This window comes from Amphibalanus amphitrite, unplaced genomic scaffold (assembly GCF_019059575.1).
Source record: "Amphibalanus amphitrite isolate SeventyFive unplaced genomic scaffold, NRLGWU_Aamphi_draft 000591F_arrow, whole genome shotgun sequence".
Taxonomy (NCBI): Eukaryota; Metazoa; Arthropoda; class Thecostraca; order Balanomorpha; family Balanidae; genus Amphibalanus; species Amphibalanus amphitrite.
In genome coordinates, this window is record NW_024882085.1 from 192,633 (window position 1) to 210,056 (window position 17,424).

Here is a 17,424-nt window from a genome sequence, read left to right on the forward strand (position 1 = left end):
GTGAATTAGAGTTCCATTCACATAGGAGGGTGGAACCAGGGATACACCAGCGCCAGTATCCACGATGAATTTCAGGGGCTGATCATTCACCTTGGCTGTTACCCTAAGGAGCGGCAGGCCGAGGGCTGCGTTTACGGCCTGCTCCTCTCGTTTCCCGACTCTGAGGCTGCACGGGAGGGAGATGCAGCTCGTGAGGACGGCTGCATGGTCAGATCAGCAGCTTTGTCGGGCCAGTGACACCATGGCTTGCAAGTGCGTGCTCTGCTGCCGAAAAACAGGTGAGCACGGCATACTTTCGGCTTCTGGTCAGGGTGGAACGGCGTGAGACCGAGAGACGCTCTTGAATCACGAGCACCACGAGCAGGGGAGTGTGTGGCGGCTCGGCTCTGCGGCTGAGTGGCCCTGTGGTACCTTGGGTGCTGCTGAGCCACAAGGAACGCCTGTGAGTCAGACTGTGGGTCCTGATCCTGACAGTGAACCATGTTAGCAGCTGAGTTTTGCACAAGAGGCATCAGTTCGTCCGCGAGTTTGCCCAACTGCGACAGTGAGAGCTCGCGCTGAGAAGCCAGGGCCGTAGCAATGCCTGTGGGTAACGACTGGATGAATTTGTGCCGAACGAGATCGTCTCCGACGCCAACCTTGTCGGCCACCTCTCTGAGCTCGCTTAGAAAGAGTGAGGGGCGGCCCGTCAGACGCGTTTTGCTGATCAGTTTCTCAAACATCTCTGGCTTTGTCTTTTCGTACATGTCAGTGACGGCTGTCTGTAGCTCAGAGAAATTTTTGTTGCTCAAGACAGCACGCGGGATGTGTGAGATGGTTTCCGGAGGCAGGGCAGAGAGAACGTGGTAGAATTTGGTCTGCGAGTTGGTGATTTTGGCAATGTTAAATTGGGCGTCCATAATGGCAAACCAGCCGTCAACCGCGGTGTCCATAAAAACCGGCGGCTTGATCGAGACATGATGGACCGGCTCAGCATGAGCGGGCTCCATCGTGCCGTCGTTCGTCATGATCGTTAAAGAATAGCCGGTGTTTGCAATGCACTGAACAATTAAAATTTAAAACACCGAGTGCAAAATCCAAAAGAGCCAATGGAACGCCGAAATAAAATCACCTAGAAGATAAATGCCTAACTAATCACACGGCGGAGAGATGGCACAGAAACCATCATGGAAAAGTGGCGCAGAAGCCACTGTGGAGCGACGGAATAGCAATCCATGTGGGGAATAATATAAAATAATTGATTCGGGAATGAGCGGAGGCGACAACCCGGAAGTATGGAAAAAAATCGAACAAGAATCACGTCGGGGTCACCAATATGTGGTGCTGTGGGGCAGTTCACCACATATCAGTGACTGGATTTTACGTTAATCAGAAATGGAGAATATCAACCTGGTGCGTGTTCCAAAAATTCAATCAGTTCGATCCAAACGGCCCCAAGTAAAAGAATTAATTAAAGGAGCGGGTTGTTATATTTAAATTACCAAAACGAAGTCAAAAACCAAAACAGCGAATCAGACAATGGAGCGACGAAGAGACGAGAATGAAATCCAAGTTTGCCAAATATGCCCTGCCTAATCTAAGTTATAAATCCCGGACAGAACGGGCCAAATCGCGGAGCCAGACGTGACGCGTCTGCTCGGGCCAAGAGCTCGGCCAGAAGTCCCTGGGAGCGCGCGGCCCGACGCAGCGGGCCGGGCCCAGACATGCGCAGAAGCACTCGGACACCACGTGGCTGCCGATCGGAGCGCGGATTGGTCACTGGCCGACGCACTGCGGCAGCGCAGGGCCGCAGCCACGCGGTCGCATCGTGATGGGACAAAGTTCACGAACAGACACGTCCTGGGCCGCCTCCCCAGCGCCGGGGCGGGGTAGCGACGTCACAAGTCGGCGCGCGAATCGGTCTGCGCCGGGAACTCCCGTGCCGGCCGGCGACACACGTGGTTACCACATCCCACTGGATCTACTGAATCCCACTGCTGGCGGCTGATCCCGCGGCTTCTGCCGGTGCCAGGTGGCGGTCGCAGGGCGGCAGATGTCCCTGCTCGTGTCGGGTCTGCCCTCCATGCCAGTGGCCCGATCGGCGCAGCTGCCGGCCGACCGCGCCTGGACTAGCGGGACTCGGGTTGTCGAGACGGCAGGCATGGAACTGCGAGTCACCGACCCGAGATGGCTGCAGCTGGACTGAGCTGGACTGGGCTGAGTTCTGCTGAATTGGGCTGAGTTGGGATGAATTGATGGAATGAATTGCTGATTGGAGTCGACGGACTGGGGTTGCTGAAGTCATCATGCAAGTTTATGCCTAAGCATCAGGACGGTTTTCTGTACCATTCGTCAATAACAGTTGTTATATCTTTATGGGCTATTATTTCACCCATTTATCCTTTCTAACTTACGTCCTCCATCTGCCGTTGCTTTGGTTGACAAACACCGCCATTATCAGCCACCAAGCCATCACCAGTCACGGGTCTTGTTTCACCACCATTTCGGTGGCAGCTGAGTTCCATTGTTATCGCGTTCCATAACTTCCCCGTCTGACGATTGTTTAGTAACGCGTCCTTGCGCTCCCGCCCTCCTGAGCTTGCACTCCTCCTCTATCAGCCCTCCGTCCGTCCATCCGTCACTCCTCTGCCATTGCCAGTCGTCCGTCCGTCCGTCTGTCCGTCCGTCCTCCCGCCGCTCGTCCGTCACCCCTCTGCCACTGCCAGCCGTCCGTCCGTCTGTCCGTCCGCTCGCCCGTCACCCCTCTGCCACTGCCGGCCATCTGCGCGTGCGTTCACTCCTCTCTCCTTTGTGCGGGTGGTTCGGCCCGCTGCGGCTCGGCTGTCCTCCCGTTACGGTACCTCCGCCGACTCCACGTGTGTCGCTGCCGCGGCAGTCGGCCGGCCGGCGCAGTCCGTCAGCCGGGCCCGCTGCGCGAGCAGCACAGTCCGTCGCGCCGCTACGCCCGCCACGCCGGGCACGCCGCGCCGCAGTCGGTCGGTGACATTCTGTGGCAGTGGGACGCCGGGAGCCGAGGCGGGCGCGTGTGACAGGCCGGTCGGCTCTCCATCAGACAGTGTGTGTGCTGATTCCGACCGAGCAGTCGCCGCCAGTGCTGCGTGGTTAGCGGTGTTGGATCGGGCTCCAGTGCCTTACGGACTCAAACCACGGCGCGTCCGAAGGTGGTCAACAGGTCGTCGGCGCCGGCCGAGCCTCATCGACGCCGTCGCGACGTCGATACCGTCACGTCGATCACGTGACCCCGTTGAGCCGTCGGCGGCCGATCACGTGACGCGTGGGTCCGGTGGTGAGCGTTCGGCGTCCCCGTGGAGACGGTCGCCGGCAGCCGCCAAAGTGCGCACACCCACCCCGGCGGCGGCGGCGGCGGCGGCGGCGGCGGTACCGTTGTGAGCGGCTTCCTGTTCCGGTGCGCGCGGGCGCGGGCGCGGGCGGGGGCGGCGGAAGGAGTGACGGTGGCGGGTGAGCGCGCCGCCCGGGCGGCGGCCGGCCGTCCGATGAGGACATGTCGGCCCGCCCTGCTCACTGCTCTGAGGATGAGGTGAGTCGATCCCGGGGCGCCGGGTCGCTGTTCAGTACACACAGGGCTCCGATAAGCTGTGAAAGAAAAGGCTGATGATAGGCTGTTGTGCTTGGGTCTTCCGTAAACCAGTTGCATCATTTTTGTAAACAATTGGCCCATCCTGAATCCAGTTATAACAAATTAACCAATGTTGAGTCATCTACAGCATTGATAATGTGTCTTGCTTTGAGATGTGCTATTAGAAGTTTTTACACAATGCATGGTGCTATTAGAAGTTTTTACACAATCCTCACGTTCCTCCTATTTCGAGCACGCACGTAATGCGAAGTCGTGAAACGCTCGAAAACCGGACGTCCGAATCTCGGAACTAAGTCCCGTGAGAAACGGTCAGCGTTCGGAGTCGGCGCCGGTGAGAAATGGTCAGCGTTCGGAGTCGGCGCCGGAGACTCGCCGGCGTGGGAGGGAGAGGGCGGCGACCGCTCCGGTTCGCTGGGCGCACCGCCACCTCACTGCTGCTTCGTGGGCCCTGGGAGCCCATCTATAGACCGCTCGACTGTGGGCGCTCCTTGCTCGGGTATTGGCGCCCCTCGGGTCGCCTATAGGTGCCCTTTCGACTCGCGTGTGGGCGCCCTTATCGCCCCTGGCGGTACTCGGGCATTCCACTATTTATATGTGCCCTTATCACCGGTCAGTACTTCCAATGGCAGCGACCCCGTCAGTTATAACTTACCGTGATAGTTTGAACTAGCAGCGCTACTCAAACGTTTTTAAACTTCGGGGTTGGGACAGACGGGCAGCATTGCTCAATTTCCTCTGCAGAGTGGTACATACAGGCCGTTTTCACGACGGAACTTTCGCAGAGGAACTTATTTGATACCTAAAAAGTACCTACCCTTAGAGGCCTTAACATCCCTCAAACTGAAATATTTTATGTTCAAAATAATTTTAGAAGTTTAAATCTGGGCATTTTTTGCCCTCAAATCACTTATTTATTTACAAACACAGCAATTTTTGGTTCTAGTAGCCCACCTTTCGACTATGAGGTATTAAATCAGCGTGGCAACTTGCTCCCTCTTTGCTCCCTCGGGTATCTAATTCCGGAATTCTTAAAAACAAGAAAAGTATATATCGAGTTCTCTTTTATACCTATTCAGTTATGTTTTAATGGTGATTAAAATATGACAAATTTTTTAATTACATTTCATATAAGAAAACACGCAAAACAATGAAACAAAAATAACTACGGCAGATAATTACCTTCAGGTATCTAATTCCGACCAATCAGCACCTCAGTAGGATATGACGTCATACAAGAATGGTGGTGAAGGCCGTTTGCAGTCCCGGCCGGTAGGTCACGTGACCGCCGGGCGCCTCGGGTCACGCGGCGGTCGGGAGTCGGACGCGGGGCGTGGTCGCGGGCGGACGCGCGGGGCATCATGCTTTGCTTTGCTTGCTTTGTCAACTTCATATAACTTACTATCGCATTCGTGTGAAAGCCAAACACTGCTCAGTGCCCTTAGAAATTGAGTTTTGGAAAGCTCAAGTCCCTATAGCTCCTCAGGTCGGCAACAGTTGAAGCCTCATCTGAACCCATGTGAAAAAACGACGGTAAGGTACCTTGTGTTGCTTTTTCTTTTACCGTCATAATTATCTCAAACCATCACAATTTTGAGTTGCCACATCGTCTGCTTCACTACATTCGTGTAAAACTTGGGTGAAGGCTGGTGGCTCAAAGAAAGGTGAAGATATTTCTTTAAGTGCCTAATCCGTGAAATTGAAATATCCCGGCTTTACAAATCTACACTTTTCATTTTCTCCACGATACATTTTTTAAAATTGTTTAAATTTTATCTACATTTGTTAAAATCGGGGCTTTGGTTTTTTGTAAACTAGATCATAAAGTTAACTATAGTTTTGTGTAACCTGATGGCTGAAGAAAATAGTAATTTTGCTAAAATGATGTGCGGAAATTTGTTGCTTTCCAAATCAAATTACTCATACCTATATTTCATTCAAAATTAGGAGGCATTATTACTGTTTTTTCTTGTAACATGAACTGAGTTTGGGTACGGTGCTCCGGAAACGTTGTGGAACTTTAAGCTAGCTAGAGCAGTTTCCATAAAAATTGTTTAGATAGTTGACATGGCTTGTTGACAACTCTTTTGCTGTTTCTAAAAAAGTGAAAAAAAATATTTTCCTGCATTAAGCACACAAGGCATGTTATTCTCATAAGCTATCGAATGTGTGTGTGTTTTTTTAAGCTGTTTTTTTTTAAGCTTTTAAGCTGTAACTTCAGTTACTTCACTTTAGAACATATTGCCCAGAATGCGTCACTGATCATGAGCTGGTATATCATATCATATGTAGCAAATACATAAATGAGAATGGTGTGTCATGAATTTTTGTGCATGCTTCTGGATCATCTGTAATTACATCAAAGGCTCGGCTCAAGAGTGTCCTGCCGACCAGCTTATGCCCAACCCTTTCTGTCCGCAGAACGTCGCCTGCGACTCCCGCACGCCGTTTGCCCCGGCCGTCCGTACTGGTCTTCGCGCTGCGAGCCGCGCTGGAGTTCGCGGCGGCGTCGTGGAGCTCCCATCGGGACGGCGTGTGATGCCCGCGTCGAGCTTATAAGCCGTGAGCTTCGATTGGCGGCTCACGCGGTCACCAGCTGTATGTACAGCCTCGGCCCCGACGACCCCGCTAATGGCCGAGACCGGCATACCCCCGGCATGGGTTCGCTGTCCGGCGCAGCGCTGGCCGCCCGCATGCTATGCTACTTTTGGCTGTATCGCTGCCCAGCGGGAGCGCGCTCCACGCTGCGGAAGAGGTACACGTTGCGACCCGACTGAGGACTGCAACCGGATGGTGACACGTCGGCCTCTGCGCCCTGGCCGGGGCAGGCGTGACCGACGTCACAGTGGAGGAACGCCCAAACAAGACCAGCCCACCGTCGGAGCAGCATGGAAATATCATGTTCTGCCTGGACGTCGGACCCGGCAGCCGCAGTGCACCTGCACACGTGCGGAGAGGGGCGCTGGAGGCTACTCTGGAGCTTCTGCCATTCCGCGGCGCGACTGCTGGCAAAACGGCGGCGATTGAGGCGGTTGGGAACAGCTGCAGCAATGGTGATGGCGGTGATGGCGACATGGCGGTTTGGGACTTCATCTCAGCGCGGCCGCCGCCCAGGCGCCGCTGCGCCCGGCTGCTCAGCCACCTACCGGATGGCGGGGTGGCCCTTACGGCCCTCACGCCCGTTCGGTCTGCGGCCACGTTGTGGGGTGGCGGTCGCGGGGTTAGCGGCGTTGGACTTCGTCCTTTATCCAGACTGCACCGTACCATCTGAACGGATGGATCTGCCAAGAAAGATGACATCCAAGGCGGCTATGAGGCGATCACAAAGCTTCACCAAGAGCTTCTCCTTCATGGGGCCGGCCGGCCGTTAAGTCGCAACACCGGCTGCCGAGTGCCAACAGCTGCGTGCGCTGGCGCCGACGCGTTGTGGGCCGCGCTGCTGACGCCCAAGCTGCGATATCAACCATCTATGAATAAGTGGCAGCGGTGGCGGCCTGTCAGTTGTTAACGTGCCTTACAGACGTTGCGAATAGCCCGCGTTGGAATCGCATGGTTGGGAACACAACGCAAGTAAAAATGGGCTTCCTTGATGAACCTACTTTTTAAGCATTGTAGCCTTTGTAATTTTGGATGTTTTGCTGTAGATATTATTTTCTACATATATACTATATAGGCACTCACGTGCTTTAAATCGCGCAATGCAATTGAACCATGGTAAAGACAATAATAAATGAACTGAGAGCTGACATGCCCCATGCTTTGTGTGTGTATGTGTGTGTGTGTTTTTTTTTTTTGGCGAGTCGATAAAAGTGGTTTTGGACACTGGATGAGTTTTTAGGGGTGTGGTGAGGGGGGATGTAATTCCACAGACATTCTGTCAGATTCACTAATGCAGTAGGTCTGTGCGGTGTTTAGTTATCGGAGCATTCTTTGAAAGTCGTGAATAGGGCCACCGAGTACCTAAAGCCGTGATATTCCCCCACAAAAATTTCTTTTAAATAACCGGGGATAGGTACATGAGCAGAGTAAATGCTATTACGAACGCCTATCACAATGCTGAGCGAATAGGAAAATCCATAGATGGAGAATTGTGCCGCGTTACGGGTGCTCGGGCGCACCCAATCCACCGTTACCCCAGCGGTGACCTTGACCCGCATCGTCTGTCTCGGCTCCAAAGCCAAACAGGCGTGGAATTGGGAGCGTTCGAGCACTCATGGTCCAGCGCAATTCTCCACCTAAATCCATTCCTGATACACATTTGCTTGCTCATAGTCATGTAACCCCGGTAAATTCACCCAACTTTCATATTGGTCGCTCCATAGACAGATGGCCACAGAGATCAACTTAAAAGGCCATTGTTGCATTCATTTAGTGGAGATCATTAAATAGCCGTGACAGGCCACAAGTCGCGTGACATCATACGTGTAACGACCAATGACGACGGCCTGCAAAACCCCATGGAAGCGGCTAGCAGCGTGCAATAAAACAGGGCGCTGCTTTCTAAATGTCTGTCGTGCGCCATAAATGAATATATTCTTTGTAGCCTGGCAACTCAGTATCTTTTTTTAACTATTGTACTAGTATTTAATAATTTCATAATTTTATAATTGTGCTTACGCTTTATGTTGATATTAGTGATAAATCATTAGATAAAGTAAATCGATGTGATATTTAATAGAAAAATAGCAAACTAACGCACCATTCATTCGAAAGCTGGGGAACCTACTAAAAAGAACTACTAAAATTCCTGAGGAACTTAAGGATCAAATGGGGATTAAATAGATGCCTGCTATTCCGTCGTGAAAACGGCCACAATGAACGGGATGGAGTATGGCTGGAACGTGGTAGCGGGACAGAGCCTGGGTGGGACGCGGTTTGGGAAGTGGGTGTGTCGGGAGTCGGGCGTGGCCCAGCTGTGGGTAGGGGAGCGTGGTGGTGGCGGTGGAACACGCCCTGGATGTGGAGCAGCGTGGACGCTGAACAGCGTGCCGTAATTACTAGACAGATGGCACGGTGCCGCATTCGGCGCCGTCTGACCATTGATTGGGATTTCGCCACGCTCCGCTGACGGCTCTGTGTATCGGCCGTCATTCGGCCCAGCTGACTCACGATTTGTTCAGACAGAACGCTCGAACCGATCACCGTTAGATGGAGCCTATCCACCACTCGCCGCGGACTCAGCCAGACATCCTCTCAGAGATCCACCTAGACATCCTCCTAGACATGCTCCCAGACAGAAACTTCCTGAGGTCAGCTCCCGGTCGATGACATAAACCCCTGGCCTTTGTCGTTCTCAGTTTTGTTTGTCCCGCTTTCGCTGCTGGGTGCACTGTTTGCGGCGGCCGCCATGGCGAGGGTCGTGACCTTTCCCCGACCCTGCCCCAGTTCCCGCAGTGCCCCGAGGGCTGATCCGCCTCTGACCTCACACGGCGTCACGGCGCGTAACGTCACGTAACGTCACGTAACGCCGTGTCCCGGCGTCACGTCACTGTCTGTTAGGGCGTGCGTGGCGTTTGGCGCGGCTCAGTGCACAATACGCGGCTGAAACGGACCGGCGGTTATACGGACGTGACGGACAGGTGGACAGGTCGGTACTGCCGCACCGCGCCGTCCAGTCGGCCTTGGGGCATAGTGTGCATTTGAACGGGCATTGGTGGCAAGGGCGATGCTACAGAAGGAGCGGAGCGGCAGAGGTTGATAAACACCCAAGCATACAGCCAAACTGAAGCTGTTTTTGGAAAGCAGTGTTGCAGGGAGGACACAGGTGTGCCAATCTTTCACTGCCCGTTCATGTGCTTCTTCTCCTCCCCATCCTACTCCATGTCGCTCTCCGCCTCACCGTCCTCGGCGCTTCTCCGGTGACAACAGCACCTCACCCCGCTAGCCGCCACATTCCGTGTCACCATATCGACGGACCCATCAGCTCGCGCGGAGCAGACAGCGCGGCTCGGCCGGTGGGCACACGCACCCGACGCACTCGACAGCGTACTCTCACTACCGCCCCGGGTCCATCATACCAGCCCACCGTCCGTATGGCTATCTGGTCATCTTCGTCCGTCATCCATCCTCGTTCGCACTGTCCATCCTTCCCTCCGTCCGTTCGTCCGTCCGTCCGTCTATCCCTTCCTCCATACGGACAGCATTCTTTCAATCATGTTTCCTGGCCGGTTAGACGGTTTATTCGTTTGTTATCTCGTTAGTAAGTGTATTTATTCGCTCGTTTCTTCGCTACTTCATTCATTAACACGCTCTTTCGATTGATTGATCGTTTGCTCGTTTTTTCTTCTGCTCGTTTGTTATATATTGTTGCTGGATAATTTCAATATTTAGTATTTCATTGGTTCATTGGTCCATCCATCGTTTTATCCGTCTGTCCACCGTTCGTTCATCGGCCTGTCTCGCTATTTCTGTCCCGTGTCGTATATTTGAGCCCGTGTTACCGCCCCCGTCCTCCACTCCGTGCACGCTGACGTGCAGAGTGTGACGTCACTAAGGGCAGGGCCGATTTCGGAAACAGTAAGACACACGTGATCGCTGCTAATTCGAATTCGGCCGAGTGCTGCTGTACGTAGCAGAGTAGCGCTAGTGGACGAGGTAGTGTGCAGCAGTGGTTGAAAGGTTTATGATGCGCCACAGTTTGGGTTGAGAACTCGCGGAGCTTAGCGGTGACGTCAGCGGCATGAGATCACCGCCGGCGGTCGAGGTGCAGCCGGCAAGGCCTGGTGACAGTCGGAAAGGTGACTGTTGTGACATTTCTGACAGAAAACAGCGGAATGCAGTGGCACAGGCACACGGTCTAAACGGTGACAGCAGGCGCTCGCCGTCTTTTGAATGCTCCGGTATCCTGATCCGTTAGCCATTGGAAAGAAAGAACAAAATATACAGTCAACAATGAATACCAGAACGTTCACCTAGTTAAACATTTCGATTTGAAGCGATCCTGACTTAACTGGCGTCGATCAGGTGTGAACCATCATCACCATAAGGTCACAGTCACGTTGCACGGCACGCTACAGAGCCGCGTCAGTCTGATGCCGCCCCACCCCGCCTCACTGTCACCCCGACATCACGTCATCGGGCCGGTGTCAATGGGACGCCCACGAGGACCGCTCCGCGCCCACCGAACCGCTACACGGCACAGACCAGAGCGTGGCTGGGGTGAGACCGATGGCATGGGTGGGTCGATGGATCGGCCCTTCTTGAGCCGCCGCCGGAGTCGGCAGAGCTAGGAATTGGAATTACTCGGGAGTGGGGAGATGGGAGGAATAACAGAGGTCGGACTCGGAGAGGAGAGACTAGCTGGGTGGGCCTAAATTCCAGAGTCACGGTTATGCGTGAGTTGTGCAGATACGGGATGTTGTTTGACGTCCTTCCCTCTTCTCGCGATGTTGTTCAACTGCCGACGACCCCAGACGTCCTTTCCACTCTTCGCATGGTTGAATCTCTGACAGCACCAGACGTCCTTTTCTTCCCTCTGATCCGACATCGTCGACCTGCTGCACATAGTCCTGCACTTAGTCCCCACACGGTCGTGACACTCGAGTCGTCACGGCTTACCGGTCACAACCAGAGCTTACACAGCTGGGCTAGGACGGGCCACAATGCACCGATCAGCTGTATCGCTGGCTAACGGTGCAGAGTGCAGACAATACATACGGTGCCGGTGGAGCCCCACTCCCTCTCATAGTCATAAAACGGACGCACCTCTGCAGTACCGTCCAATGCTGAGCAGCCGGCACGTCTGTAGGTGATGTAACATGCTGACAGAGCATTTTGGATGAATGAACTCCATGCTGAGATGCGCTATTGCGGTCGCATGGTTATGACTAAGTGGAGTGTGCTGGGAACTCATTGTCATGATCCTGTCGGGCTAGAGGTCGTCGCATTGTGTTCATACAGTTAATTGGCTCCATGTACACGTAATGAGCGGCTAATTGAATGACTGAGCGTTTATTGATGCTGCATCATCATGATGATGGTTACGGGACGATGGAATTTCCCGTCGCCCGCCTTGATCGTGCAAGACTCAATTTGAGTGAATTTTCGTGCAAATGTTCGTTTCCCCCAATTCATAAAACGGAACCGTTGACTAAGCGATACTCAGTACCCCACGTTACAAACATGTTTGTTTAGCTGCACCTCCCTGTCGTGGACTGTGACCTCTGTCCGGTCTCTCACCGCCTCTTTCCGCCGAATTTCTCAGTCGGCCTTTACGCTGCCGTGTGGCCTTTGTGACCCGTGTGACCTGTGTGACCTGTGTGCTCCCCGACTGACCTATGTGACCCGTGTGACCTGTGTGACCTGTGTAACCCCGTCTGACCTCTGTCCCTGTCTGTTTCAGTGTGTCGTTCGACACACCGCCTCCCCCTCCGCTACCGGCGCCGTCTCCGATCGCCGACCGGCCGGCGGCGAGCTCCAGCCGCGCCAACCGGCTGCTGTCGCGCGGCTCCTCCTTCCTGGGCGTGTATCAGACCGTGCCGGAGCTCAGCGACCAGGAGGAGACGCGCCGCGCCGCCAGGGGCTTCTGGCAGCACAACTACTCCTCGCCGCTGGCCTGTCTCTCGTGTACCATCGGCCTGGGCGCCATATGCCGGTTCGCCCTGTTCGGAGGCACCTATGGAGGTAAGTGGGCAAGAGTACGGTGGAAGGGAGAGTAGGGAGTAGGGAAATACGGATATGTGGGTGGCAGGATGACATGAGGGAGCGGGAGTGATAAGAGTGTACTGAGTCAATTATCAGGAATGTGTCCAAAGTCAATAATGTCGCATCACATAAAAGGGCAAATGGACTTTTCGAGCAGTGAAAGGTCGGGAGAGGCTTGAAAAGCCACCAACACTCGTATAGTTCTGTTGCTATTGAAAAGTACACTACAAGGCAACGTGAACGAGTAACCATAATATGCTACAACCTTTTGCTCCTTTTATCGGAATGTGTTAAATGTGTAATGTGTACATAAACGTGTCGACTTACTTTTGAACCGGAGCGCTCGTTGCCATAATTCGTGTTTGAACGGTCACATGTGTTGTTTTCAGTGGCGTTCGTGATCCAGTTTTTCATTCTGTCGCTGCTCGTTGGGATGCCTCTGATGACGCTGCACATGACCATGGGACAGTACATCGGCTCCGGAATCGTCGACATGTGGCGGATATCGCCCATATTCAAGGTAAACAGCAGTCTCTGTGTCTGTCTGCCGCCTGTCCGTATCTCCCTTTCTCTCTCTCTCTCTCTCTCTCTCTCTCTCTCTCTCTCTCTCTCTCTCTCTCTCTCTCTCTCTCTCTCTCTCTCTCTCTCTCTCTCTCTCTCTCTCTCTCTCTCTCTCTCTCTCTCTCTCTCCTCTCTCTCTCTCTCTCTCTCTCTCTCTCTCTCTCTCTCTCTCTCTCTCTCTCTCTCTTTCTCCCTCTGTCGCTCTCTATATCATCATGTATATCATCCATTTCGCTCTCTCTATCTCTCTCTTGTCTTCTCCCTTGTGTTGCCAAACTTAACTATCTTTACGTAATAAGCCAGGTCTCTCATTTCCGAACTTTCCAGCTCTGATAATGCTGAATCCGATAATAAAACTCCGACGTCTGCCCACAGTCACGAGCGTGCGCTCCGTTAATTAATACCCACCCGGATCAGTGACCAGATCCGGCTTATCCGTCCATCATTGGGTCGTCAAACCGTTAGCTTCACAAAAAAGTGTGGGGGCTGGACGGTCTTTATAATAAGCTGCAGTACATACCGATTTCTGGCTTCGCCTCGATGTGGGTGGACACCCGAGGCCGGGTTTATTTTTAGAGGCTGTCCCACTAACCTCGTCAACTAATTCGTCAACGCCAATTAAGACTTTCGTTTTCTTCGCCGTTCTTATTGGCACGACACTCTTCCTAAGCCTTAATCAGATCCCACTCTGTGAACTTCTTATGCCGTTAACTGCCATTGTAGGTGCGTTCCGCCCACTATCCTGTCCCATTCTTTTGTAGCGTACCCTGCCTTGCTTAGCCGTCATCTGATCCGCCCCGATTTTATCTGCCCTGACCCTGCATGCCCTGCCCTGAGACAAACTTAGCCCACCCTGACCTTCCCTGCCCTGTCCCTCGTCGCAGGACATCGGTCTGGCGGTCGTGCCAGCGCAGTCCTGACTCACCCTGACTCACCCTGACTCACCCTAACCCACCCTGACCCACCTTAACCTAACCCACCCTGCCCCTCACCACAGGGTATCGGTCTGGCGGCGGTACTAGCCGAGTTGATACTGGGCGTCTATACGGTGGTGCCCATCTCGTGGATGCTCGTCTACCTGCGCGACAGCTTCGTCTCCAGCTACGACCGGTACAAGTGGGCCGCGTGTCCGGGCAACTGCTCGGTCGGGTACGCCGAGCTCGTCACCTATACCGTGCCACAGTACTTCAAGTGAGTTGGGGCTCGGGGACGACAGGAGCGCGGGGCTTGAAAACGGAGAGGCTACGACTGAGATCGCTGTTGGAAAGGCATTGAATGATATTTTTCTCCAACATCGTCTCTTGATTTGAACTGCACCAAATAGCAAGCACTTTATTCTTTAACGATATTTTCTCTTTGAACGGAACTTTTTGCGTCAGTTCCTCTTCGTTAACTACCAATGTCGTAATTGTACGGGTGCATACCGATATTGCTCAGTTAGCCGTTTGTTATTGATGGCTACAAGAACCATATGCATGACAATGTGCCGACATTTCACATTACCTACTCGTTTTTCCAGCCAACGCGTTCTGCAGCGTAACATGTCAGGAACGGGCCTTCCGGAGGTGGGCTACCTGGGCTTCGAGATCTCGTTCAACCTGGCCGTCACCTGGATTCTGGTGTACCTCTCTCTAGGAAGAGGTAAGTGGAGCGTGCTTCTTGTAAAACGTGTAGCTTATAAGTGCACTGATACTCTGGCGATAGATCGTTTGCTCGTAAACCGTGTTTTTGAATACCCCATTTATGCCCCAGCGCATAGGATATGCTTATTCAAATTGGACTTTGAAACTAAAAAATGTCATAAATTTACAGATAAATAGTGATCGAATGAATATGCTGCATTTTTAGCGATATTTTTACTAGCATGTATCAATGCTATAAGTACGTCATTGGCTCTCAAGTATGCATTGTTTCTCTCCACCGTCAGCTAACCCCGTTCCCCTCCGTTCGTACACTCAGGTCTGCGGTCGTACGGTAAGGTGGTGTACGCCATCGTACTGCTGGCCATGGTGTCCTTCTTCACCGTCTGCATCCAGCTGCTCTCCTGGACGGAGGGACTCAACGAGTTCTTCACCGACAAGGTCCTCTTCGATAACGTCTTCTGGAGCACCGTGGTAAGTGCAAGAGCTAGGACACATAATGCAATAAATTGTGAGCCAGTCCCTGTTCAAGTTCCGCATTCCATAATTGAGCCTGCTACAAGTGTTAGGCAGTGTCTAAACGCGCATTTTATATAGTCCGGGATCCAAAGAGCCGAAATGTCGCGCTATTTATGACTCATCTCTATGACTTACCCATTGCCTTCCCAGAATTGGTTGGTAACCGTTCTGACTCCTCTCGTGTACTCAGTCGTGGACAGATTTCGGCCCGTTCTGACACTCTCCCTCCCCTCCCCCGGCCGTGGGTGGTGGCCGCTCTGACACTGCCTTGCCCCCCCCCCCCCCTCCCAGTTGTGAATGATGGCCGCTCTGACACTTTCCTTCCCCTCCCCACAGCCATGGGTGGTGGCTGCCCGGGAGACGTTCATGATCTGGGGCCTGCACGGCGCCGCGCTGATGGCTGTGACATCACATAACAAATTCAACCACAATCTTCGGCGGGACACCACGCTGGTGGCTTTTGTCACATTAGTGGTGCTCTTCCTATCGGCACTGTTTGGATACGCCTGTCTGCACGCGCTGCGGGTGGGAGACATCGGCTACATCATCGGCTCCAGCTCCTTCGGTAAGAGCGCCGTGGGGATACTGAGGTCTGAGGATAGAAAGGGTTATTATTTTTTGTAACTGACGACACATGTATTTTCAATGGATCGTAATGAACACTGGTCTCATGCCTCGCATGACATTATCGACATATTTTGGTATTCCATTGCTTCGCTAAATATTGAGAGCTCTTTCAAGATACACGGACCAGTATCTGGATTTGTATGCTAATATCGACGCTTGAAATCCAGATACTATTTACGCTGTACCTGAAGGGAGATGCTGAGAGAACACGTTTATTTGGTCGTTAACCCGCGCCCTGGTGGGGTCTGTTTATAACGCGACCTGGTGGGGGGGGGGCTATTTTTTGCCCCCCCTCGTATCTCCGAAACTACTGGACGGATCCGCAAAATTCAAACGGTGTTCGATAGCCCTGTCAAATTTGTCGAGGGAAACCAAAGTTTATTGACCTCGGGGTCACCGATGACGTCACAGGTCAGGTCAAAGATAAAATGTTTCACCGTTCACGGGGCTTCTAGGGAAAGCGCTATAACACCGAGTAAAACGCATTTTGTCGAAAATCAGCGATAAGACGTCAGTTGTCTAGTACATATGTTGCTATTAGAGGTCACTGGTCATACCAGGTCAGGTCACAGGTCAGGTCACCAAAGGTCACCAAGGGTCACCACATGAACCCAACTTTACTAAGGTTGTGCGATGCATGTTTTATGGCCAGTTTTTCATTTCCAACCCAATGGTGTTGGTTATAAGACCATCAGGTACGGTTTAGGTCACTTTCTGGTGGAGGTCAGGTCAAGGTCAGGTCAAAAAAGGTCAAATTTCAAAGTTGATATCTTTGCATAAAATGGGTATCGATTCGATGCAGCTCGTCACGGGGAGTCTAATGGTGGTCTTTTTTTTTGCACTACGAGGTCTAGAATTGCTAAAAATTGAGTTTGAAAATTTGACGTCATCAATTTTGAACAGTTTTTTCGCTATAACTTCGCCAAAAAAAGAGGTATCAATCTAAAATTTGGTATGTGGATGGAAGGCGGTAAGGACTATCACATATATTCCGGTTTTTGCGAAATTCAAAAAACTTTTTGGATTTTTTGACTATTATATCCAAAAAATCTATTTTTTGATTTTTGGGGGTCAAAATCAAAAAAATTCAAAAATTCGAGATAGCAGTTTTGTAGCCCTGTCAATTCTACAGCTTTTATGTCTTAAACATTTTTCTGTATTTGCAAAGCTATAGGCCTGACAGCTCTTCCCGCGAAACCCTTTTTTGGGTCGAAAACGGCAGAACATGACGTCACTCTGACGTCATTTACGGCCAACCTATCATAGCTTTTGGAAAAATTTTTGGTCACAATGTGTAAAATTGATGTCCGGGAGGGTACTGAAAGTTTGGTGACGATCGGCGCAGCGGTTCTGGAGATATATCGAAAAGTCTGGAGGGGGGGGGGCAAAAAATAGCCCCCCCCCCCACCAGGTCGCGGGTTAAGGTAAATTTTCACATCAGTCTCTGACCACACCTTCTACCGCTCTCTCGTTCAACAGAGACGGAGCAGCGGAGCCGGTTCCTGATCGCGCCCGGTATCGGCTCCTCGCACTCCGGCGGCACACCGCCCGAGGTGAAGCACTACACCAACCTGGTCTCGGGCGTCATCATCAAGCTGTCGGCAGCCAGCGAGGAGGGCACGGTGTGGAGCTCGGGTTACCAGGTGCACCGGCTGGCCACCGAGCTGTTCCCCTCGCTTCTGGCGGTGGTGGGTGGCAGCGGCATCAGCTCGTTCTGGGCGCTGGTCTTCTACCTGGCTCTGCTGCTGTTTGGAGTGGGACAACAGGTGAGAGAGAGAGAGAGAGGGATTAGAGAGAGAGGGAGTAGAGAGAGAGAGGGAGAGAGAGAGGGAGGGAGGG

At 52.7% G+C, this 17,424-nt stretch overlaps 1 protein-coding gene across 1 annotated transcript in view; it reads left to right on the forward strand.

Annotated features, from left to right (window-relative positions):
- LOC122394431 (sodium-dependent transporter bedraggled-like) overlaps positions 1-17,424 on the forward strand; it is a 57,441-nt gene that overhangs the window by 35,734 nt on the left and 4,283 nt on the right. Inside the window, exons 3-9 of the mRNA XM_043391303.1 lie at positions 11,937-12,217; positions 12,628-12,758; positions 13,797-13,990; positions 14,319-14,440; positions 14,759-14,913; positions 15,295-15,523; positions 17,065-17,351. Coding sequence (XP_043247238.1) covers positions 11,937-12,217; positions 12,628-12,758; positions 13,797-13,990; positions 14,319-14,440; positions 14,759-14,913; positions 15,295-15,523; positions 17,065-17,351 — 1,399 coding nt within the window. The remainder of the gene's footprint in view (positions 1-11,936; positions 12,218-12,627; positions 12,759-13,796; positions 13,991-14,318; positions 14,441-14,758; positions 14,914-15,294; positions 15,524-17,064; positions 17,352-17,424) is intronic.